The sequence below is a fragment of the Dromiciops gliroides genome, chromosome 1 (genome assembly GCF_019393635.1).
Source record: "Dromiciops gliroides isolate mDroGli1 chromosome 1, mDroGli1.pri, whole genome shotgun sequence".
In the NCBI taxonomy this organism is placed as follows: Eukaryota; Metazoa; Chordata; class Mammalia; order Microbiotheria; family Microbiotheriidae; genus Dromiciops; species Dromiciops gliroides.
This window is the reverse complement of record NC_057861.1, coordinates 277987301-278013275: the sequence shown is the minus strand read 5'-3', so window position 1 is coordinate 278013275 and position 25975 is coordinate 277987301. Positions and strand designations below refer to the sequence as shown.

Sequence of the window (25975 nt, the reverse complement as noted above, 5' to 3'; positions counted from 1 at the left end):
ACCTAGCTGCCCCCAAAATGTTAATGATAAAAATGTCCTTAGCACAAAACTAAGGACATCTACAGAGACCGCCCCACCAGGGACTTCCCTCTAAACTGACACTAAGTCCTTGTTGCTGGCAATTCAACCATGTCCAAATACTGCTAAATATACTCATCATATGGTTCACATCTCTCCTTATCTACAAGGAGAGAATGAGACTTTGTCAGCTGTCTTCCTGAAATCCAGATACACAGTGTTTAGCTCCCCATACAGGATTATCCTCATCTCTTAGTCTAGTAACAAGGAAGGAAGAAAGGATGGATAGAAGGAGGGAAGGAAGGAAGGACAGAAGGAAGGAAGGAAGGAAGGAGGGAAGGGAGGATGGAAGAAAGGAGGAAAGGAGGGAGGGAGGGAAAGAAGGAAGGCATGAGTGAGGGAAAGAAGGAAGGAAAGAATGAGGGAGGGAAAGAAGAATGGAAGGAAGGAAGGAGGGAGGGAAGGAAGGAAAGAAGGAAGGAAGGAATGAGGAAGGGAAGGAAGGAGGGAGGGAAGGAAGGAGGGAGGGAAAGAAGGAAAGAAGGAAGGAAGGAATGAGGGAGGGAAGGAAGGAAGAAAGGAGGGAGAGAAGGAAGTAAAGGAAGGAAGGAAGGAAACAAGCACTTATTAAGCATCTAGTTTTACAACTGGATGTAGGAACTATTATCTCCATTTTACACATGAAGAAATTGAGGCTGGCAGAAGTTAAGTGACTTGCTCAGATCACAAAACTAGTACATATATGAAGCTAGGTTTGAATTCAGTTCTTACTGACTTCAGACCCAACATTCTATTCACTGCAGTCACCTCGGTACCAGTTTTGGTTTTTGTCTTTATATCCCCCCTCCTCCCGGGCTTTACTATAATACCTGGCACTTAATAAGACACAATAAATGCTTGCTTATTTTTTTTTAAATGAGGCAATTGGGGTTAAGTGACTTGCCCAGGGTCACACAGCTAGTAAGTGTTAAGTGTCTGAGGCCAGCCTTGAATTCAGGTACTCCTGACTCCAGGGCTGGTGCTCTATCCACTGTGCCACCTAGCTGCCCCAATGCTTGCTTATTGATCAATAAGTATGATTACTGCTCCTCTTCTTGGATTCAGTTCAATAAGTATTGGTCATCTACTATGTGCCAGACTATGCCCTAAATGCCAGGGTTATGTAGACCAAAACTGTGCCTGCCTTCATCTTTCTTTCCCACCATTCTGCTTTCACCTCATCCTAATTAAGGTCAGTGTAATAAATTAGTTACAACAAAGTGAAATAAAATGTCTGGAGTTTTAAATTGTATTCCAGTTCTGCCACTGACCTATACAATACAATCAAACATATTAAGTAATGTTTCATCATCGTGTCCTGCAAAATGTGATAGAAATATTTATATGTGAACCATTTTTGAGTTTCTTAAATTGGACATTATAGAATTATAAAAAGATGGTTTCTTGCCTCAAAATCCCAATGAGAAAGAACAAAAAATAACCAAATATTTTAGGTAGAATTTTTGCATAATCCTGACATAGACTGTGCATAGATTGTACACTTTATATCCCTAATATACTAATATTACAGGGATAACAAGGCCATGAAGCAAGTAATGCACCATGGGCAAAAGAATACTATATAAACATACAAGAATAATATCTAACTAACTTTCCAATCTAGTACTATGCAAACTCAAAATCTAGAATCAGAATATATTTCTGAATAGTCTATTAATTAATACTCCCCTCTGTGGCAGGAAACTGATGTTCATGCATTCCAGAGCTCTGCATACTGGGATCTGTGCCCATGTATAACAGGGGAGCATTGGCTAATAGTGTGTGCATAAAAAGGGAAACTTTTTCTCCCTCCTTTATAATTGTTCATAATTTATGCTTATGTATTTTTAGAAAAGCTTTCTTTTCCTATATGGAAAGCAAGTTGGACTCCTTGGCTTTTTTTTCTTAATCTCAAACTGAACTTGATATTACCAATGTATATCTTAATTAAAGATTAGATTAAAGCCATTTTTTATTTAAAAGCCAATTCTGAACAAATGCTTTCACTGTTTGATTAAAAATAATGTGGTATTAAGCAAAAAGAAAGATTCAGTATTTTTCCTTTCTGTGTTTATCACAGTAAAGAGTTCTGACAGATGTTTCCTCTCTTTTCAAATGCAGTAGGACATGTTTGAGCCTTGGTAATTTTAAAATAGACATTAAATACCTTTATGCAATTCATACACATAAGATCCACTGAGAATTATGTATTGCCAGTAAAATGAAAAAGGCTAATTGTTGCTTGATTTATTTTAACTGTTTGATTAAAACCCAAGCATGGTTAATAGAGTCAATCCATCTTTTTTTAATGTGAAAATAATAACTCTGGTTAGTTGGATTCAAATATACTTAGTTTTAGACATACCTAAGAAATCTCCAGGGCTTGTGATTTGTATTACATTACATTATTATTTGGGCATTTCTAAAATACTCCGTATCTTCTATTAAGGCAAGGGACTATCGTTAGCTTTTTGAATTATTAACTTGTTCCAAATCTGATGCTATGAAGTTAAAAAGCAGTAAAAAGTACTTCATTTTAACATTGTTCTAACAGTTTTAACAAATAGTTTCCCATATTCTTTGAGAATTTTGAAAACTGAATATTTTTAATCATATCCCTCTTTAATCACACAGCTCATAACGAGAACTTATTTATAAATTCATAATCCAGAAATCTCTTTTGCTTTGGTGAGCTAAATATTCTATACTCAAATGCATAAGCAGAATAATATATAGGATATTATAACATCTCACTTCAAACAAATAGTGTTTAGTATATATGTATTGGAAATATACTGTTACATGCTTTCAAAGTGACTTCTGTAAGCAAATTCCAAGTAGTACACTGGTCTGTGACCTTAATAAAACAGCATGACACCCAAGAGCCTCTTCCTAACAGTAAGATCTCCAGGATTTTTGCTATTAAATTGTACCCAGGTGCCATACTTCAGTAAATATCTTCGTGAGTTGCTTTGGCAGCCTCCAAAATTGTCATATTATGACAAGCTTTAGTGCAATTAGACTTTTCTGGAAGACCCAACATAGTCATAGCCAGTCATTTCCCATTTTTTAAGACTTGCAAACCAGTGTGGTACAATGCAAAGAGGTGCTGACTTGAAGTCCCAGGATCCGAATTCAAATTTTTGCCCTGTCACTTCCTACCTATGTTGCCTTGGGCCATTCTGGGCTTCCATTTCCTCAATTGTAAAATTATTGGATTGGACTAGATGGATCATGAAGTCTCTTCCAGCTCTAAATCTATAATCCCATAGTCATCTTCAGCAGCAACTACTGGGAACCCAGAAGAGGGCGGCAAAAGAAACCCACCCACTCACAGGTGACACAAGATACTGCCATCTTGGTCTTAAAAGTCCTGTAGTGATTGCCTTAGGTTGAAGAAAGTGAACAGCATGATACCACCCACAGTTGTTAGAAATCACTAAGAACTAAGGGTAGTGTCAGAAAACTCAAGGACAGGGATCATTTCCCAGGTCCTTGATCCAATCCCCTGACTCTCATCCTTCTCCAACCCTGCCTGCCCCCTGCTCTGAAATCCTAGGAGATTTCTGCTGCTCAATTTAAACTCAGAATATGTATCAAGTTTAGTGAAAGACTAAAATAATGTTTACCTATCATGTTTCTGCTGTCATGCCATTAAATTGCTATTTGTAATTTTTGAAAAAATATTTAACATTGAAGCTTGTTTCTGTTTTGTCTTTTCATGCAGAGATCTCATCGTGAAGCATAAGCAAAACCTGACACCCAGAATGATGCACCAGAACCTTCACAAAGCACCTGAACCCCTCATGTGACAGTTATATTTAGTAATGTCTTTTTGATTAAAAAAATGAAGATCTAAACAATAGGCTATACATATATCGCGGCACATCTGGATTCTTATTTATGACAACTGTATCTCCTATAGTTGTATAGTTTCATGATTTTATTTCATTATGGGGGGAAATTCATGCTTGTCCTTTTATACTTTCTTTTTAGATCCTGAAAGTGAGTTCCACTCAATATCACTGCTTTTCAATTTTTTATTTCAAAGATCAGATTGGTGTATTTTTTAGTCAGTATGTGCTATTTACTATGAAAAATAAAGAGCTTAAACACAGCCTCCAAAAGAAATTAAACATTTTGAGTCTACAAAGTTTTGTCTTTCTTTATAAATAAAAACCTATTTAGTGGGGGCAGCTAGATGGCACAATGGATTCAGGAAGACCTGAGTTAAAATCCGGCCTCAGACACTTGACATTTACTAGCTGTGTGACCCTGGGCAAATCACTTAACCCTCATTGCTCCGCAAAAAAAACAAAACAAAACAAAAAAAGACAACAACAAAAAGAAAAACAAAAACAAACCTATTTAGCACTGGTAAATGGAAATTCATGCCTGAGATCAAATATTCTCTGATACCTAAGACTGAAATTCAGTCATCAAAAAAATGCTTCACAGAATTAGAAGTGTTAGCATTGGAAAGGAACCCGAGAGATCATCCAATCTGGTCACATGCCCTTCATTTTACAGGAGAGAAATCTGTCACCCAAAAAAGCAACCAAAATCACAGAGTTTAGTAGGATCATAACTAGGACCTGAGTCATTAGACTCTTAACCCAGGCATATTTTTACTACCCCAGCTGGACAATTTATTTTTTCCCCTAATTACACAGGAAACTGGAACACTAAAAAAGTAATCAACTACTCATGTTTGCTAGTTAGTAATAAATGCAAAAAAAAAAAAAAACCCAAAAAGGACCTCCATTTCTTAAGAAGTCTAGGAATGGGGGCAGCTAGATGGTGCAGTGGATAGAGCATCGGCCCTGGATTCAGGGGGACCTGAGTTCAAATCCAGACTCAGACGCTTGACACTTACTAGCTGTGTGACCCTGGGCAAGTCACATAACCCTCATTGCCCTACAAAAAGAAGAAGAAGTCTAGGAAGGAGGATTTCTCTTTGAAAATCACTCCATGGTTTAAACCTAGACAAATTTTCCCATATTAGATTCATATTCATAATGTGGAGGCCCCTGTGTGGAGTAATGGATAAAGAGCTGGCTTTGGAGTACTTCTGGGTTCATACTGGTTCTTACTCACACTGTAAACTTGTGAAACTTATAATTTAGGCTTGTGCCATATGATGGGGAGTATTCTAAATGGCTTCAAAGCCAGAAAATATCTAGCTGTAATTGAGTTTGAACTAAAAAAGATTGATATGCTCCTCCCTCTGCCTTTTTTTGCACTTTTCCTTCCTGGCCCTGAATTTCTGTGAGCCTTCAGGTGAGGAGTGAGGTTGAGGGAGGGCCAGTGGCAGCCCCTACCATATATCTCCCCATGGAACTACTTTGCTAATGTGAACACATGGTACTTCTGTTTCTTTTGTCATCTGTTTCTTCTTTCCCATTCTTAAACAGATGACTGTCTAGAAATGAAAAGTTCTAGGTAACTACTCTGTTAGCTTCAAAAGTTCAGAAAATCCCTAAGAGGTTCAGCAACTGGAGTTGATTTCAGAGGGTGCTACAGCAGTCAAGTCTAATGAGGACCCAACCCTGAAGATTGAGCTGCTTGGCTTAACCTAGTAGTGAATCAACTTGACAACTGAGACCACAGTGTAAAATGTGTCTTACAGCAAGAAAGAGTAACTCCTCCATCTCTGTCACACCCAGAAATGAACTTGGTGGGGAACTTCGAAGGAACAAAAAGGACTCCTGAGGCTAGGATCTACTACATGTGTTTCTTACATAGGTGTGTCAAATTTGAGTTCTCTCTTCCTTTTTTTTTTTTTTTTTTTGGTGAGAGAGCCCTCTCTTCCCAAGGGCCTTGTACATGTGCAGAAGGGAGAGTACACCCCTGATTGGGAGAAGAATTTTTACCAGCCACTTTAAACTTGAGCTCATTCTCCCCGCAGGAAAGTCCACTCCCAGTTTGGGGAGATTTTTGTACCTCTAAATTTGCTACACTTTCTCTGTATATCTCTTTGAAAAAGCTAATACCAAGTGGTTGGTTAGTGCTGGGTTCATCTGTTTTGGGAAATATACCAGATAAGGGCCCATGCATGATAGTAATAGAATACCCAACCCCTCCTAGTTAACCCTAAAAAGCTTACAGGAGAAGGGGTCAACTGTTCCCCTGGGACCCATGCTGCCAATGAAAGTGGTGTTTGAGGGGGCAGCTAGGTGGCTCAGTGGATAAAGCACCAGCCCTGGATTCAAGAGGAGCTGAGTTCAAATCCGGCATCAGACACTTGACACTTACTAGCTGTGTGACCCTAGGCAAGTCACTTAACCCTCATTGTCCTGCCAAAAAAAAAAAAGAAAGTGGGGCTTGAGAAAATTATTCTGGAAGAGGTTCCACACACAAATTATAGTACTATCAGTGTTTTAGAATGGATTATGTTGTATAAACTTTTTCATGGTGGGAAGGAGGAAGATAATAACAAGCAGTTTCCTCCTCACTTAACAACAGGGAAACAATTTCCATGGTATTTTAGGAAAACTATTATTCCGTTATTCTACATGAAGTCTTGTACATAAGAGTCCCATAGCAACTACCTATTTTTTTTTCAGTTTCCCAAGTTTTATTGCAATACTGTGGGTGACCACAGGGAGAGATCCAGAATATTGGAAAGGTATCTTTCTACAACTATCTATTAAATGAGAAAAAATTAATGGTTTTCAGAGAGTTTCCCTTACAGACAGCTGAAAAATTTATTGTTCTAGAGCTGGAAGGGTCCTCAGAAGTCATCAAGCCCAGCCTGTCATTTTATAGATGAGAAAACTGAGGTCTAAGGTCATGTCAAGTAGTGAGTGGCAGAGCTAGGATTTGAACCCATTTCTCTGAATCCAAATCCAGAATCCTTTTCACTATACCAGCGATCCTTAAGCATAGATACGAACCCAACTTTATTGTAAGATTTACCTACCAATATTTCCTTCTTGGTCTTTCTCTTTACATATAATTAGATTAAGTCTGATAGAGATAATGACTTATTTTCTGAGGAACTCTGACTCAACCACATCCAGTTAGACCATAGATCTACCCTTGATTCTTCAGATTCAGGAAAAGGGAGGGGATGTAAATTCCCACATAGTCCAAGTGGGAAAAGGAAGAGGAGCTGAGGTGTAATATCCAATGGGAATTAATGCAAATATATGTAACGAGCAATTCTCCAATAAATAGAAGGTCAAAGAATGCTAATGGGCAGTTTTGAAAAGATGAAATGAAAGTTAACAAAAATTTTTAAATGCTTCAAATAACTAATATGAGAAATGCAGATTAAAACAACTGAAGTTTTACCTCACTCATCAAATTGGCAAAGAGAACAAAAGTGGAAAATGGCAATTGCTGGAAGGGCTTTGGGAAGGCAGGCATACTCATTTGATGTTGGCAAAGCTATGGTATGGTAAAGCATATAGTAGAGTATGGAAAACAGTTTGAAACTATAGAAACTATAGAACTATAGAAAAATCTTTTAACTTTGACCGAGACATACTAGGCATATACCCCCTAAGAAGTCAAAGACAAAGTAAAAGGACTCGTGCAAAATTATAGCAGCACTTTTTGCAGAAGTAAAGAATGGGAAGCAAAGTGGGTCCCCATCAATTTAGGAAATATCTTGAACATGAACAAATCATAATCTATGAATGTAATGGAATATTAAGGACTTGTATGAGCTGAAGTGAGAACTAGAAGAACAATTGCTATAAAACTACATTAATATAAAGGAAAACAACTTTGAAAGACTTACAAACTCTGATCAATAAGTGTTCAATCATGACTCCAAAAGACTGTTAATGAAATATGTTTCTCACTTCTTGGCAGAAAGGAGATGAACCAGAATCAGAATAAAACATAGACTCAGTCAATCTACTTTGCTTGATCACACATTTGCTACAAGGAAGGGCTTTTTTTAAGAGCATGGAGTGAGTTGTATAAAGAAAACTGTAGATATCAATAGTGATGAAAAGGGGGGAGGGGAAGCTCAATGCAACATTTAAAAATATACAGTATTTATTGAACACTTGGGCAAGTGCTTGGGATGGAAAGAGAAAGCAAAATCAGGCCCTGTCCTCAAGGTGTGGCATACCCTATAATAGGGAATATAATATATGTGTGCATGTGTGTTTAAATACATATGTGAGCTTGTGCACACACACACACACACACACACATATATATATATATATATATGTTGAGAGATGGAGAGTTGTTTTGCCCTTTGTCAAAGAGGTCCATTAATATCACAGATGATGTCTTGACTTCACTAATTGGATTTAAGTGAGGCAGAGTTGCACACAGTTGTCAGTCTAATTCTCTCTTCCAAAGTCATTGAGTTCCAATGGTAAGACAAAAGTCAAAAAGACTGGCAGTGGCCTGGGATACAGTGGATGGCCTTGGCATCTTCACTGTCTAACCAAGCTCTAAACACTCCACAGCCTATGCTTCATAGCTGTTGGAACAAATTGTTCTCATCTGCCCATTCTATTGGGGGAAGTCTTCACATGCTTGAGGTAAACATCCCCCTAATTCACCAATGGATTTGAGGCCTATTACCCTCAACCTGGTTTAGCTTGTTTGTCAAGAGGGTTTACACACGCATGAAGTCTATATATGAGAAACATCTATGTACATATACATATGCATACACATGTATACATATATATTGTGTATGTGTGCATATATATGTGTATATGAGCAGCTAGATGGTGCAGTGTATAGAGCACTGGTCCTGGAGTCAGGGAGACTTCTCCTTAAGTTCAAATATGGTCTCAGACACACAGTAGCTCTATGACCTTGGCCAAGTAAGTCACTTAACCCTATTTGTCTCTCAATTCTTCATCTGTAAAATAAGCTGGAGAAGGAAATGGCAAGCCACCCCAGTATCTCTGCCAAGAAAATCCCCAAATGGGGTCACAAAGAGTTGGACAGGACTGAAAGGACTCAACAACAAATGTGTGTATGTATGTATGTATGTATATTAATTAATGGATATGAGCACATATATACATACATAAGGTATCTACAGAATAAAGATAGACGGTGGAGGAAGGTGGAGATTTCAAAAGGTCTCATGAAGGAGAAGTCCTTGAACTGGGTCTGAAAGGAAGCCAAGGATTTTAGGAGGCAGAAGAACAAGGAAGGCAGATGGAGCCTGAGTGAGGGAGCTATGGTTGGTCCTAGTACTTTGAAGAGAGCAGCTATCGAAAGACTGAAAAGATAGTGTAAGGGTGGTTTCCACCACGCTGTTACACTAGAAAGAGGCCAGTTTGTGATGAGTTTAAAATGGCAAACCAGAGAAGAGAGCAGAAGTTTTTAAACAAGCAGGGCGCTTTTGGTATTTCGTTGTGATTTTATTTGTAAACGGAATTCCAGAAAAAGACAATTCCCTCTTTTGATGCAGGTAGGAACCTTCTCGGCAACTTAGTGCTTTGGAGCTGCCTAGAGCGCTTGAGAGGGTAAATGATTTATTTGTCCATGTTTACGCGGCCAGTGTGTATCAGAGGCAGACCTTCTCGGTTTGAAACTATCTGCTACCGTCCTCTGCTTAGCAATTTTTAAAAACTCAGTAATAGAAAGTCACAGTTTCATATACAAACTTCCTTTTCCTGTTTTTATATACTTTTATATAATGAGACCCGTGTTTGTTGTATTGTGTATATACGTATGTACGTATGTATGTATGCACGCACGTAGGTATGTGTGTATGTGTTTTTAAAGAGAGGCTGAGCCAGGAATGTGAATCTCCCTGCTGTAGAAAGAAATTGCTTGATTAAGATCTGTATGTATGTGCAAGTCTCTGTCCTCCAAAGAACTTTTAAATGTCCTAAGAGTGAGAAGGTACCCCTACCCGGGTGGCAGGAGTATCGGAAGTGGCCTAGGACCCTGGATACTGCTGAGCATGCTTCCCTCAGTGCAACTGTGGCTACAGGATGATGGGAACTTTGGAAAAGAACCCGACGGGTGGTGGACTATGGTCGCCTCTTGTCACAATCATAGCTAGTGTCCCCTTCCCCCGCCCCTTCCTTTAACTCCTGGAGGAAAGGGGAGAGAGATGTAAGCTGTCAGACTGCCACGGGAGCCGCCAATTCTCCCCCTTCCTTCATCTTTCCACCCAACAGCAGTTTGATTAATGACTCTCCAGGCAGGAAAGGGGCGGCAACCCTGAGAAGGGGACCCTCAGGTAGTTACTTGAGGATTTCCCAGTCCTCTGCAACTGTAGGCGAACTGAGCGAGACCTCGCATTTACAGAAGGAACAGAACATCAGTGCTTAATATAAAGGCTCTGCGGCGGCCAGACCCGGGGATCCAGCAGAAAGAACTGCAATGTGAGGGGCCAGCAGACTGACCTGGCCCTCGAAGAACACACGCGACCTAGGACAGACAGGCAGCGCCCAAGTCGCTCCCTCTCCGCTCCCTTCTGGGGAAGCTGCGCACCCGACGGCTCCGGGAAGAAAGGTGAGCAGCGGGGCGAAGGGCAGTCCACAAGTCCAGAGGACCATCTCCTCCAGCCCCATCCCTTCTGGCAGCCCTATTCCTACCCCCTCCCTAGGTTTTTTGCGCCAGCCCTACTTGAACTGGCCCCAGAGTCCTGGGTCCAGAGATGAGGAGGCTTGACGCGCGAAGTGCGAAGTGCTGCGGACTGAGTTTTGCCTGGCTCCCGCCCTCCCCGACAGATGCGGGGGAGTCCTCTCTGGTCGCCTCTTAATTTATTGAACCTTGCATGCAAACACTTCCGCGGAGGGGAGATCCAAAAGTACCTTCTACCCCCTGCTCTTTCCTTGCCCTCCCCTTTGGCAGACAGACTCAGGGTGGTGGGGAGAGGGAATCATAGTTGGAAGGGACCTTTACAGATAAGGAAACTGAGGATCAGAGTAACTTGCCCAAGAATCACACAAGTACTTACACAAGTAAATCTGCATTAGCAACCCACGTTCCCTTACTCTTTATTCTATAGTACGCGTTTCCGTGACTGGATCCGTTGGATTTTTGTTTGGTTGGTTGGTCGGTCGGTCGGTTGTTTTGTTTTGGTTTAATGCGATGAGTTTGATTTTTCCGCTAAAAGAAAGGGGACAGAGAGCAGGGACCTGGCGTGAGTGAGGCAGCTGGTTTTCAAATCAGATCTGTCTCTTGGCTTGCTGTAAATGTGAACTCAAGGAAATTGTTTCAAATCTCTGAGACAGTTTTCTTATCTATAATAAATGGACATAATCACTTGCCTTCAGTTCCTCAGAACTGTTGAAGAGAGTTGGGAGGGAGGCAGCGGGTAAGAAAGAGCTTTGGATACGCTCCGAATACATGGAAATATTGTTTCATTTGGGTGGAACTGGCTGGTCTAAGGCACTAGTTCAAAATCAAGTAAACCAGCCAGCAGCTGTAGGAAGTGAGACAGGAATGAACAGATTGAATTTAAAAAGCAGCTTCGAATATTTTATGTAAGATTTTAAAGTTTTGTGGTACCTGCAGTGACAGGGCTTCGTTCCTTGTCAGGGATAATGATTGATTATGTATCAGTGACATGGGACTTGTACGTCAAATTAGGTGAGCATGGTAGCTAATACGCAAGGGACTCCGTAACTATGTCTCTTGTCAGTTCGTTTGTGGCACGCTATCCCTCCACTTTAAAGCGTGTAACCCAGTCCGGCTATTTGGAACCTGGAGTTAGATGCCTGGTGGTAATTTGTTCCTTTCTTCTGCAGGTACACCTTTGAGCTCCTTATCTCAGGTGTGTGTGTGGGGGGGGGGGGTGTCGGAAATTCAGCAATCACTGTAGAACCAACCTGGTTTTACCAACAACTTTTACCCCCGGGGTTGGGGGGGAGGGGAGAGGAAATGCTCAGGACTTAATTTTTTCACCAGAAGTTTGTCTTTCGCCGAAAGATCCGAACAAAATTGTCTCGCTAAAATTGTCTAAATTTATCTTTTAAAGCTTCACAGCAAAGTACATGATGCGCAAATTTAGAGATGTCTCCTTGCCAAATGTTTGGCCCCGACCTGTGGTTGAGTCTTCCGAGCTCGTATTGGTTTGATCAGCTACAGTTGGACACAGTGTATAATAATCCCGACATCTGATGTCATTTTTGGTCTTTTTCGATTACGAAGGACGGCATCTAACGAGCAAAGTACAGCCTGGGATGTTGGGTGGTTTTCCAGTGCCTGGGTAGAATGTTTAATTGAATTTGCAATCTGGCTTTTCTCCAGATGCCCCAGGCTACATATTTAAGAATTATGTTTTTCGGGTATAAGGTGGGACCTAGGTTTACCGGAAAATTGACGAATTCAGAAATTTCTCCTGGCTAAGCCAGAAGCCTGAACTGTGCACTCCGGGAAGGGGCCTAGCACTACTAGTTCGCTAGTTCTCTAGAGGTCGGGGAATAGATGAATGTGGGTCTAGGAGAGGGGGGCTCCAACAGCCTGTCACCGTTCCAGTCCAGCTGCCGCTCCAGCTCCTGCTCCCTTGGTTGCAGACAGGCAGACCCGACTCCGGCCCCAAAGCGAAGCTCATTGCTATTTCTGTCTGGTTGCAGGTCGCTTGGATAGCTCAGTGCCCAAGAAGACGCCCATGGACTGCAGCAACAGCGGCTCTGGGAGCAGCCAGCCCAACTCTAGCCCGGAGCCAGATCCTCCGCTCCCCACCACGGCCGCTGCCCGGGATGCTGGCGGTTCTCCGGCCGCGTCCGGGCCGGGGCCCCGTGCAGGGAGCGGGAGGCCAGCGGCTGCCAACGCTGCCCGGGAGCGAAGTCGGGTGCAGACTTTGCGGCATGCCTTCCTGGAGCTTCAGAGGACCCTGCCCTCTGTGCCTCCAGACACCAAGCTCTCCAAGCTCGACGTGCTGCTGCTGGCCACCACTTATATCGCCCACCTCACCCGCAGCCTTCAGGATGAGGAGGACGCGCCCTCAGACCCCGGGCTGGGCGCTTTGCGCGGCGATGGCTACTTGCACCCGGTCAAGGTAGGCTCCCGAAGCCCGATGTTCCCCCTGGAACTAGAGAGTTCAATCGAATCCCGTCCGATCTAAACCAATTCAGTTCAATAAACATATCTTTAAGCCTCTGATGAGTGCAGAACTCCGTGCCCTGCGCTGGGGGAGACTCAAAGTTTAGATAATACTCTTAACTCTTGGCCTCGGCCTTCCAGTGTGGGTGAAACATGTAACTGTAATAGATCACATTAGGACTTTCGAAAAAAGTGCACAGTTAAAGCACTATGTTTGCCAAGCTTCTTCGAGATGTGCTTTCTGTATTTTCAGAGCCCGGGGACTCATCCCCTCCTTCCGTTCCGGGGCCCCCTCCCCTCCTTTTGGTCACATGTAAGCCTTTTTATGGTCAGCTCCTGGCTGTACACAAGCAAGGAACCTGCTGTTGCTTGCTGGGGTAGGGGATAGGTGGTTACGCGGTGCGCTCTATGAAGTGAGAGATTTGAGCGTTTCGTTAGCTCGAATCCGGTCTCGGCTACATAAAAGCTGTGTGGTTTTAGCTAAGCTATAACCTCTTAGTACCTAGTTTCTTCCCCTGTAAAATGAGGGGGGTTGCAGTGGGCCCTCTCTAAGGTTTCCTTTTTGAGCCCTTGTCTTTGTGTTCAAACACCGCCAGCGTCTTAAAGGATCTTTTACCACCGTCCACGAGACTCTCTACCCTCCCCTTTGTCTCACCACCCCTTCCCATTCTGTCACTTTAGTGAGTGTTTTGTTTGAGTTCGTTTTATTAAGGAAAGTGCACTTAGGCACCTTCTTCAAAGACCATTATTGACCAAAGAGACGAATAATATGTTTTCCAGCAATTCTTCCATCTTTGATTTCGGTTTCTTTTTTAGACGATATTGGTTTTCCAATATACTTAGGCGGCGATCCTCAAGTGAATTTGTTGGAAGTTTCTAACCTCCGCATTTGGTTTGTTATTACGTATCAGCATTATTTGCACCCCACTTCTTGAGTGCTTTGGTTGGGATGTCTTCGAAGCTTTTAAATTTCCCATTAGTTAAAGGAGATATTATTGTTTGCAAAATCCTACCTACCCAAGAACATTCCCTTTATCCAGCATAACACTTTAGAAACCAAAAAGCACACAATTCACTTAACATTTAGCATTTCAAGCGATCACTGCCACAAATGAGGAAAGCGGTAAGGACAGATTAAAACATCCCTGTCTTCCTGTGAATAATTGTCAGTCATTTAAAAGTGAGGAGTTGAGATCTTGCTGGAGAAGACACCGCAGAAGTCACGCATCTTTCTTTCTTTAAAAAGTTTTATTGATGTGTTTTATTTTTACATTATAAACATTTACAGATTTAAAACAAATAAGTAAAACTTATAATATAGTGACCTTATCAAAAAGTGTACAGCTGTAAGCACTTCCCTTTTTTCTTAAAAGTTTTTTTTAATTAATAGAAGTCTATTTTCTCTTCCTTCCACATCCTACTTCACTAAAAAATAGAAAAGGAAAAAAAAAAATCCTTGTAACAAATATAATCAACCAAAATAAATTCCCTCACTGATTGTATAAACACACATCTCATTCTGCATCCAAAATCTGTCTTCTCTCTAGAGGTTTTACCATCTACTGCTGGAATCATGAATGGTCATTATACTGATCATAGATCTTACAGCTTTCAAAATTTTGGGGGGGGTTGTCTTTATGGTGTTACATAAATTGTTCTTTTATTTCTGCTCATTTCGTTGTTCTTAAGTTTATCAAAAATCTTCAAAACTGTTCATTTTTACAATAAAGATGTTATAGTATAAATCAATTGTTCTCACAGTATGTCCTCAAGACTCTCTCGGGGTGTCCCTGAGGTCAAAATTATTATCATTAATAAGATGTTTTAATTTAGAGTAAGGTAAGTTTTGCTAGCTATATCCCACACAAACAAAAGCTCTTTGGAGTCCTCAATTTTTAAGAGTATAAAGGGGTCTTGAGACCAAAAAGTTTGAGTACAGCTGGTATAAATTGTTCTTCAGGTCCTGCATCAGTTCATATGTCTTCCCACGTCTCTTTGAAATTATGTGTTTCCTCATTTCTTATAGCAAAATAGAATTATGTCACACTCATATACCACAGATTATTCAGCCATTTCTCAATTATCACACATCTTTCAAGGACCTTCAGTCCTTCATCAACCATCAATGCTAATGATGCTACAGTACCAGGGATGCTAGAGGACAAACACAGTCTATACATGGTATAGATGCTGCAGTGGGTATAAACAGAGAGGTCTTCCAGATGTTCCACATCTATTATTATTATTGTTATTGTTATTATTATTATTATTATTATTAATTTTTGTTGGTGAGGCAATTGGGGTTAAATAACTTGCCCAGGGTCACACAGCTAGTAAGTGTTAAGTATCTGAAGCCAGATTTGAACTCAGGTCCTCCTGAATCCTGAGCCGGTGCTCTATCCACTGCACCACCTAACTGCCCCCTGTTCCACCATCTTTTAAAAAAATACCAATTATCTGACTTTTTTTCTGATAAAACACATCAGAAAATTCAGATTCTATCATTTTCATTTTTCCAAAAAGCTCTATAGGTTAAAAAAGATAGTTTCATCCAGTATGAAGCAGCAAGTATAGTAAAAACTCTAAAGTCATTTACACCAAAACATTAGTACTCCTATCAATTCAGGAGGAAATTGAGTGAATGACTTGGAAGAATTGTGATATTTACTTATGACATCAATGTAACAAGCTGAAACATATCTTAGACACAAGAGACTAGTCCTTTTTTTTGCAGTTTCAAAGTTTCTATAGTACAATTATTTTATAGCACAATTGCATTCTTTTGCAAAATGAGACAAAATAATTCTCTAAATGCCATACTTATTCAAAAAAGGCCACAGCTTTTCAGTAAAATGTGACCAACTCATTTAGACACTGAATCCTACTCTTTCTCCTATTGGTATAATTTTTAAAGCCTTTATCTAAGTATTTGTCAGGAAAATGTCTTCTTCATAGGTTTTTCAAAATTTCAAAAATATCAGTTTTCTGATTTCAAATTCATTTTTGAGTAAAACAATTAAAGTCAATAGTTTAAAACATGCTGTAATTTTTGGTTTGCTATTGGATTCAATGTGCAGAGGGAGAAGGGGACCAATAAATGATTCATAATGAGATTTTACAATTAGTGGACAAGAACTTGACCTTCCTTTGTGGTCTAACACAAAGTCTACTGTCAATGTTCAACCAGAAATAAGTAATAACTGAACCTTTAATAATCACTTCAATGTGCTGCAGAGGAGAGCCACCAGTAGGAACAGTGATCTCACAATACTGGTAAGTTTTGACAAAAGGGCATTATACAAATGGAATGCAAGTGGCTGATAAGCCATTTCTGCTTTTAGGTATAGAAACTTGGGATATTTTGTTTGTTTAAGGGGAGGGGGAGGGGAAGCTTAGGCACAAGTATTCCAAGAGAGTACAAATTAAAAAGTCATTAAGTTATTCATAAATTATAATATTTCATTGTACTGTTTCCATACACATTAGACTATTCTTCAATCATAATATTGTTAAACATTTTTAAATGGCATTTACCATATGGTCTAAAGCAAAGTCTATTTTAATATCAAGTACATTTAAATAACAATAAAAAAGTATTCATTAAGCATATCCCTGTACACAATATAAATCATTGTAATAGCAGACATTACAATGTTTATTGTGGCTTATTAAGTATTTACACTGTGCTAGATCTTCCAGGGGTAAAGAATTCAATGATACAAGTCTCTTTCCTCAAAGAGCTATTGATCTTGGGAAGATGAGACAAATACCTCACCAGTTATAATAAAAAGCAAGGAACAAACCATATACTATGGGGGTTCAAAGCAGAAAAATTCGACAGACATACTTGAAATGAACTGCTATGAGTTTTGGTTTTAAAATATCTTTAAATTCTCAGTCCAAGGCATTAGCTGGAATGCTTAAGGATTGGACATATTTTGTTTACCTGACTTTCCTGATTTACTGTGATCTTATAAACCATGATGGACATGAGTAAGTCAATTTGTTTCCCTAGTAAGTACAGGGAGATGAAGATGAATTCTTTTTATTGATTCTTGACAGTCACATTGTTGCTCAGGCCGTCATTAGTCAACCATCAATTCAATTTAATGCACCTACTAAGGGAATAGCACTATGGGAAATATTCTGAAACTGGCAAAAAGTGGAAGAATTCTCATTGTAGAGATGCCAGAGATGTGATGTCGAAGATATAGGCTATGTCTATAGGCATGTTCCTAGATGTTAATTTTTCTAACTTATCATTTGGCTCATCTAAAAATGCAGTGCATAAATATTTCTAAATATTTAAATACTTAGGTTGAGTTCTGGATAATTAGGGAAATAATTGTGGAAACTTCCTCTACTAATTCAGAGCAGCAACTACTCTGCATTTTATGCTCTCAGAAAGTAGCCTGGGGCATTGAGAGGTTAAATGTCCAGAATACCCAAATCCCCCAGTATGTATCAAAAGAATGTCTTGAACCTAGTTCCTACTGGCTCAGGTTGATCCTTGAAGCACTATACCAGACTGCCTCTCAATTAGGGAGTTGCTGTATTTCAAAATAGTATATGTCCTTCCAAGAAAAATTCATGTTGGAATTGTGCTCACTTATTTCATTGACATGTATATAGATTTTAAAGTATGTGATGCCTTTTACTTAAATTATATCATTTGAACTTCACAACGACCCCTTGAGAAAGGTAATACAAATATCTCCATCGTATAGATGAGGTGACCAAGACTCCCAGAAGTTGTGATTTTCAGTTGGCGGTTGCAGCTAACAAGGCACAAATTCAGGTTTTCTGGCTTCAAGTCTGGCTTTCTCTCCATGATACCACATCCTTCTTCTGCTTCTCAAAATGATACTAAATAATCATTTGAAGCATAGAATCAACTGGCTATTTTTGCATCATGTTGACAAAGACTAGCCAAAGTAGCCGATTCATTTTCTTTGAAATGGTTGAGAGTTACCACATTTCTGGTTCACAATCACTTCAATCAATTAACTGAAACAAAAAACAAACAAAGATTTATTAAGCATTTACTATATACCAGCCACTTTGTTAAGCATTGGGGTTATAAAAACAAAAAGTAAAAATAGTCCCCACCTTCAAAGAGCTCACATTTTAGTTGGGGGGACAACATGCAGATAACTAGTTTTTGTTGTTGTTCAGTTGTGTCCAGCTCTTCCTGGCCCTATTTGGGGTTTTCTTGGTAAAGATGCTAAAGTGGTTTACCCATTTGCTTCTCTAGCTCATTTTACAGATGAGGAAACTGAGGCAAACAGGGTTAAGTGACTTGCCTAAGGTCACAGAGCTAGTAAGTATGTGAGGCCAGATTTGAACTCAGGAAGATGAATCTCCCTGACTCCAGATCCAGCACTCTATCCACTGAGCCATTCAACTGTTGCATCAGTTCCAGCAGCACATGATTTGTAAAGAAGACAGAAGGTAATATAAGAAGGAAATACTCTAGATTAAGGGTATTGGAGGAACAGAGGAAGTCCTGCAGAAGGTGGGATCTGAACTGAATCTCAAAAGAAGTTAGAGAGGGGCAGCTAGGTGGCACAGTGGATAGAGCACCAGCCCTGGAGTCAGGAGGACCTGAGTTCAAATCCAGCCTCAGACACTTAACACTTACTAGCTGTGTGATCCTGGGCAAGTCACTTAACCCCAATTGCCTCACCCCCCAAAAAAGAAAAGAAACAGAGTCACAGGAAGTTAGAGAAAGCTAAGAGATGAGTGAGAGGGAAGGCTTTCCAGGTGTGGGGGACAGCCAAGGCAAAAGTACTAAGATAGAAAATGCAGTGTCCTGTGCAAGGAACAATAAGCAAGTAATCATAACTGTTGAGTGGGACAAGAAAAGTAAAAATTTAAGAAGACTGGAGAGGTATCAAGGTTATAAAAAACTTTAAATGCCAAATAGCAGATATTATATTTGATCACATTCGGGTTGGGGTTTTTTTGCTGTTGTTTTCAATCAATAAGCATTTATTAAATATTATTGTATACTGAGAAGGGAAACTAGGTAGCCCAGTGGATAGAGTACTGGGCTTGAAATCAGAAAGACTCATCTCCAAGAGTTCAAATCCAGCCTCAGATACTTACTAGCTATGGGACACTGGGCACCTCACTTAACCCTGTTTGCTCATCTGTAAAATGAGCTGGAGAAAGAAATAGCAAACCACTTCAAGTACCCTTGCAAAAACAAAAACAAACAAACAAACAAAAACCAAATGGAGTCACAGAGAGTTGGATACAACTGAACTGACTCAAACAGCAAAAAAATGCTATGTGAACTGTGTTAGAGCTAAAAGTAATGTTCAAAACAAAGTTGATATCCATCCACTGAGCAATGACTAAGAGGATTTGGGTATGCAAATGTAATAAAGAATGATTATGCTTTAAAAAATAACAAAAATGAAGAATACCATAAAACATGAGAAGACCAATCAATTGGCAAGCTCCTACTATATGCTAGGCATTGTCCTTCATTCTAGACAAAAATTAAAATAGTATCTGTCCTTGAAGAACTTACTTGCATAACTTTAATGAACCAAAACTGAGGGAGATGAATAGAACCAGGACAACTATAACAATGTAAATGAAAATAACGGTAAAACTAAAGTTCCCCCTTCCTCCCCACCACCAAAAAAAGAAAGAAAGAAAGAAAGAAAGAAAGGAAGGAAGGAAGGAAGGAAGGAAGGAAGGAAGGAAGGAAGGAAGAAAAGAAAAGAAAAGAAAAGAAAAGAAAAGAAAAGAAAAGAAAAGAAAAGAAAAGAAAAGAAAAGAAAAAGGAATATTTGACATAATCTAGTAGTCTAAGAGTTCTCACCATTTTCTGTGACACAGACCCCTTTGCCAGTCTGGTGATGCCTATGGAAGCCTTCCCAGAATAATGGTTTTTAAAGGCATGGAATTAAACACATAGGATTGCAAAGTAAATCAATTATATTGAAACACAGTTGTTAATTTAAAGAAATGAATATATGCCCTGGGTTAAGAACTCCTTATGTAGTATAACACCTTCATTTTACAAATGAGGAGGTTATGGAAAGACTTACATGAACTGATGCAAAGTGAAGTGAGCAAAACCAGGAGAACATTGGACACCATAACAGCCATATTGTACAATGATCAACTGTCAATGCCTTAACTCTTCTCAACAATACAATGATCCAGGGCAATTCCAAAGGACTAATGATGAAAAATATTATTCACCTCCAGAGAGAGAACTGACAGAGTCTGAGTGCAGATGGAAGTATACTATTTTTTACTTTTTTTGTGTGGATTTTCTTTTTTTGTTCTGTGTTTTCTTTCACAACATGACTGATATGGAAATATGTTCTGCATGACTGCACGCGTATAACCTATATCAAATTTCTGTCTTGGGAACTGGGGTGGGAGGGAGAAAGAAAATTTGGAATTCAAACTTTTTTTCTAAAAAAGAATGTTAAAAAGTTGATTTTACATGTAATTGTAAAAAAAAAAAAGTAAAAAACAAACAAACAAAAAGCAAAGTAGCAGGGACTCAGAGATACATGGTCATTTTGCCAAAGTTAACTACAGAGCCACTGAATGATAGAGGTCTAGAACCAGGTCTCCTGATGTCTAGTTTAAGGCCCTTTTAAAGCATCTATTTTCATTCACTGTTATGCTTGTCCTTTTGTGTGTTCTTATCCCTCACTTAGAGCTCAGCACATTATAAATACTTAACTATTTGGTAAATTGAATTGCCAAGTACTAGTGTTACAGTGATAGACCAGGGGGAGCCTTGGTGTAGATGTAGATGTATGCCATGGGACCAGGAAATAAGAAGACTGATTTTCATAAGACACATGATACTAATAATAGCTAGCACTTATATAGGACTTTAAGGTTTTCAAAGCACTTTACACATATATTATCTCATTTGATCCTCACAATAGCCCTGTGAGGTAGATGCTATAATTATCTCCATTTTTTCAAATGAGGAAAGAGAAGCTGATAGGAGCAAAGTGACTTACTTTCCCAGGGTCACACAGCTAGTAAATATTTGAAACAGGAGTCTTTCTGATTCCATCCTCAGCACTCTGTCTGCTACCACAAGCTTTTTCCTTAAAGCATAAAAATGTCTTATCGCCATCTGGAAATGCATACCATTTGCAATTTCATGTCAAACTAATTTTCATATTTTTGTGTATGTTTTTACATTTTAGTAGAATCATGCTAAGTAAAATCATGGGAGTTGAGGGCACCTTTACATGACATAAACAACACAGTTCTGTTTCATAACTGGAGAAATGATAGTTGTAGGAACTTTGTGGCACTGACTAATTGACATCAGAACAGAAGAATCTTATTTCTGCTCAGTGTACACTACTGTTCCATTTAGCATCCTATTTTTAGGTGACATATGAAAAAATAACATAGCCAGGAAACTCTCCAAAGATTATATTCATGAAGGATACTAAAGGCATAGATTATTTCAAATCATATTACACTATGAACAAAACATTTCTTCTGAGACGATTCTTTTAATAAAAATAATTTGCAAAGAACTTTCAAGTTTGCAATTCATCTCATTTGAGTCTCACAATAGCTCTGTGAGGTAGGAGCAACAGGTATTATTCTTCCTCTTGAATAGGTGAGGAAACTGAGGCTGAAAGAATTTAAGTGACTAGATAGGAAACTGAGGCTCAGAGAATTTATGAGTATTCTAAATAAAATTCAAATCCAAGTCATTCTGACTCCAAGTTCAACCCTCTGCTTGGCCATGCTGCCTCATATATGCCTTGTAGCACAAGTTGTTGTTTTTTAAAATTATTCTTGTTAATTCTATTTGGGATGGAAAGAGTTAAATGATACAGTTTGAATGGATTTCAAAAACAACACTAATAGAGATGAATATAGAGATAACAATAATGTATAGGCAATATCTAAACAATTCTGACATACTTGGCTAAAAGATAGAAAATCTCAATAACATTCTGATCTTTCCAATTATACAGATGTTTACTATGAAGGAGGTAAAATATCTGGATGATTAAATTTTTCTTTATAATGGTTTGGCGTTGTGTAGACCTTATCGTGTATAGTTTTTTTGTTGTTGTTGTTTTGTTTTTTTGCAGGGTAATGAGGGTTAAGTGACTTGCCCAGGGTCACACAGCTAGTAAGTGTCAAGTGTCTGAGGTCAGATTTGAACTCAGGTCCTCCTGAATCCAGGGCTGGTGCTTTATCCACTGCGCCACCTAGCTGCCCACCCCCCCATATAGTTTTTTAAAAGAGTTGGTGGTGTTTTGTTGGGTTTCATTGTTATCGTTATTGTCTGTTTCGTGATTGGATGTCTCTGTATCACCTTGGCTGGAAGTACAGCAACCTGTCATGGGCCAGACCTCATTGCCTATCAGCATGGATGGACCTTTGTACCTGCTGTTTCTGACCTCATCTGGTTTACCTCTCTTTAGGCAGCCTGGTGGCCCTCCCTGGTCCTGGGGGATCATCATATTGGTGCCAGACTTAGTGTGACTACCTAATCACTTTGTTGGTACCAAACTCAAACAATCTACCAGCCTCAGACTCTCCAGTAGAAGGAATCACAGGCCTGGGCTACTGGCTTCCCCCTCCACCCCCTGTCCTAGATAGTTGTTTTTAAAGCAACATCTAAACTGAAGTTTTAGACCAGATATAGGAATAGGGCCTGGACCTGTGATGTCATTGGCAAAAGGAATTCTCAGATAAGGAAAGTCCTTCTGCTAAAGCAGGTTAGCCCTTTCTCTGTAATTTATAATCTTTGAGAGTTGCCTAGATCACTAAGGGGTTAAATATGTTTGCGAAGGTCATAAAACCAGTATGAGACAGAGGTAGGGCATGCACTGAGGTCTTCTAGGTAAGGCCAGGTCTCTATCTGGCACCATGCTGCCTCTCAGACCAATTGCAATTATAATAAGGTCTAATAGGAAAACATCTTGGTGCACATCTGTAGATGCATTTGTATCTTAATAGTTAGGGAGGGAGTGGTGTTTAAACATGAGAAATATTTGTGTTGAGAAAGTTCCCGAAACTGGCCATTATTCTTTCAGGGTTATTGAATTCATCTGTTTATTTCAGGAATCAGCAAACAAACTAAATATATATTATAAATATAATGTATAATATAAATATGCATATTATATATATATCATTTGAATATTCTTCTTCTTTTTTTTTAGAAATGGCCCATGCGATCAAGATTATACATTGGTGCTACAGGCCAGTTTCTGAGTCATTCTGTGCTAGAAGAAAAACCCAATCCGGGAGATGCCTCAGCAGACTCACAACCTTAGTCTCCCTTCTGCTCTGTAAAGTAGCAAGAAATTTCTATTTATTAGAAAGATGTACTGAATACATATCTTCTGACAATAATAATTATAATTGCAAATTATAATTTCAAAGTTTGTAAATCATACTACATACTGGTGCTCCCTTGTTTGTTTCCAAGATAAGTAGATGTGAAATTAAATCATTATTCTAATAAGATCCTCTATTCACTGTTAGCTATCATATCCAAGTATAACACATAGCATTTACAAAGCAAATAAGATTAATATAAAATGAAATATGTAAATATTTGCATGTGTATATACTACATACATACACACACAAATTCCACTAACTGTACTACATATGACAAATGAGAATTTGGTGCATTTACTCAACAACAAGCCATGTCCATAGCTCACTGACACTCCAATTTTTATAAAGAATGATTTTTGGCTGCAACTGATCCAGTAAAACATTTCAATCAAATATGCTATGGAAATCAGTTATTTCATTATAGCTTGGGCAGCTAGGTGGCACAGTGGATAGAGAACCGGCCCTGGATTCAGGAGGACCTGAGTTCAAATGGGGCCTCAGATACTTGACACTTACTAGCTGTGTGACCCTAGGCAAGTCACTTAACCCCAATTGCCTCACCAAAAAACAAAAACAAAAAAACCCAAAAACATTATGGCTGTGTATGTTTGAAAAGAAAAAAATTTTCAGGTCTAATGAGCACATTGTGACCTCCATCTCTAGCTATTTCTCCCAGTGAAAACCTACCTTGTTGACAGCATGCTATCTAGGCTCCAGTTTGGTGATGCTCTCAGTGGCTTCTTCAGTAGCTTGCTATCTTTCCAAGTGACCAAAGATCTATGCCAACATGAATTCTACATTGTGCCACCAGATACATAACATTCTCTTCTTTCTTTCCTCTTAGCTACTATATATCTCCAAGACCCTGGATACCACCTGGTCTTATTTCCCCAAGGTTCTCCTAGAGAAAGTGGGTTAAGATTGTAGGAGGCCTTGCCTGGGAGCCTCCAGTTTGGAACTTCCCTGGAGTCTGGGTCTAATGAACCATAAGATCTTTGTCTTCCCTAGACATAAAAGGGCCCCGGGCAAAATTGTGACATAGATAAAGTTTGTCTTTAACCACTACCCAACCTCCCTCCCCCATGAAGACTTGATATTAAGATGTCAGGCATGAGAGGGAAAGATGCTGAGAGAAAAGAATATTCATGAGAACCCCTTAAATCATAGCAGGTAAAAGACCCCAATTCACTTATAGTAAGACAGGCAGGTTCTTGTTTCCAGGTAGGAAAGTACTAGAAATAACCCACTCCCTTGAGGGTATTGTGAACCCCTTAAAGCAGGGCTAGGACCTTGCTTTGGTACTAGTAAGCTCTTAATTTGGTATAGTAAGCCCTTAGTTAAAATTGACTAAGACCTTTATTGATTTGGTGGATCCCTAGCTTTTAGTCTGTGGATTCTCCTGCCATTTCTGTAGGTCAAAACCCATCCAGGCCTTCTTAGCCCAAGTAATTCTTGTCCATAAACCTTCTACATAATATCAACCCAATGGGCTGGTTGTTGATAGTTTTTAGTATTTAAATTAAACAAATTTGTTGGGTAGCGTTCTGTACCAAGTCAATAAGTATTTATTAAGAGCTTACTAGTTCCTAGACACTGTGCTAAACTCTGAGACTAAAAAAACAATGATCTTATATTCAAATAGTGGAATCTGTAAAGTAGGAAGCAGGGATCCTTGATGAGGCAACATAGTGGAGAAAGAAGCCCAAGAGTCGAAAGCAGGATCTGAAAATGGAATGAAAGAGTGAACATGGATGGTTTGGACACTTTCCTTCACATGGAGATCATTCAAATAATCGACCAGTCAGATGAAGGGGCTATAGGGGCAGCGTGATCTTCCTAGGTGAAAAGACTGCAGGATTATTGTGTAGGAAGAAGTATGGAAAGTTAGAAGTACGCCCAGAGGGGCAGCTAGATGGCACAGTGGATAGAGCACCGGCCCTGGAGTCAGGAGTACCTGAGTTCAAATCCGGCCTCAGACACTTAACACTTACTAGCTGTGTGACCCTAGGCAAGTCACTTAACCCCAATTGCCTCACTAAAAAAAAAAAAAAAAAAAAAAAGAAGTATGCCCAGAGAGGAATGAAGGAGTGTACCAATAATGTGCACTCAGACTGTCTACCTCTTATCTGTAATTTTCCACACATCACCAATCCACCTCCTTTCATACATATCCTTGATAGTGTCTTTTATATACCAACTGGTTATGGGAAATACAACTTGCTCCATCCCATCATACAGTTTCCCATTACGAACTGTGTTATTTGTACTTGTAATTCTTCTCAGATTCTGTTCTTCCATGATTCCAAAGACCCATAGGAACTATCTAGGCAGATTTTAATCCACCAAGATATTAATCCAAATGTATGTAATGACCTCTAAGCTGTCAATGCACAACCTGCTTCTGGGATTGACTTGGTGGGATGATGGGAACTGTCATATTGTGATGTAGCAGTTCTGTGTCAATCTGGTCACTGGTTTCAATTTTCTACTGGGACCAAGGGTAGGAACAGAATCAGAAATTAGTCTCATAACCTGAAAAGCGCTGAGACAA

At 39.4% G+C, this 25975-nt stretch overlaps 2 protein-coding genes across 3 annotated transcripts in view; both read left to right on the top strand.

The window, feature by feature from the left end:
- PPP1R42 (protein phosphatase 1 regulatory subunit 42) overlaps positions 1-4169 on the top strand; it is a 50983-nt gene extending 46814 nt beyond the window's left edge. For both annotated transcript variants that reach the window (XM_043976094.1, XM_043976095.1), the window contains one exon: positions 3785-4169. In XM_043976094.1, coding sequence (XP_043832029.1) covers positions 3785-3805 — 21 coding nt within the window. In that variant the 3' untranslated portion in view covers positions 3806-4169. The remainder of the gene's footprint in view (positions 1-3784) is intronic.
- A 6212-nt stretch (positions 4170-10381) lies between these two features.
- Positions 10382-23354, top strand: TCF24 (transcription factor 24). The gene is made up of 3 exons (XM_043976517.1): positions 10382-10512; positions 12582-13006; positions 23241-23354. Exons 2-3 carry the CDS (start codon positions 12617-12619, stop codon positions 23352-23354), a joined length of 504 nt encoding a protein of 167 aa, XP_043832452.1. The 5' UTR covers positions 10382-10512; positions 12582-12616.
- The last annotated feature ends 2621 nt before the right edge of the window (positions 23355-25975 follow it).

What these genes read in the sequence shown, in the direction of transcription:
- TCF24 (XM_043976517.1), top strand. Translation starts at nt 12,617, where the DNA reads ATGGACTGCAGCAACAGCGGCTCTGGGAGCAGCCAGCCCAACTCTAGC. An exon ending in GCTACTTGCACCCGGTCAAG is followed by an intron (nt 13,007 to 23,240) that starts GTAGGCTCCCGA and finishes CTTTTTTTTTAG; the next exon opens with AAATGGCCCATGCGATCAAG.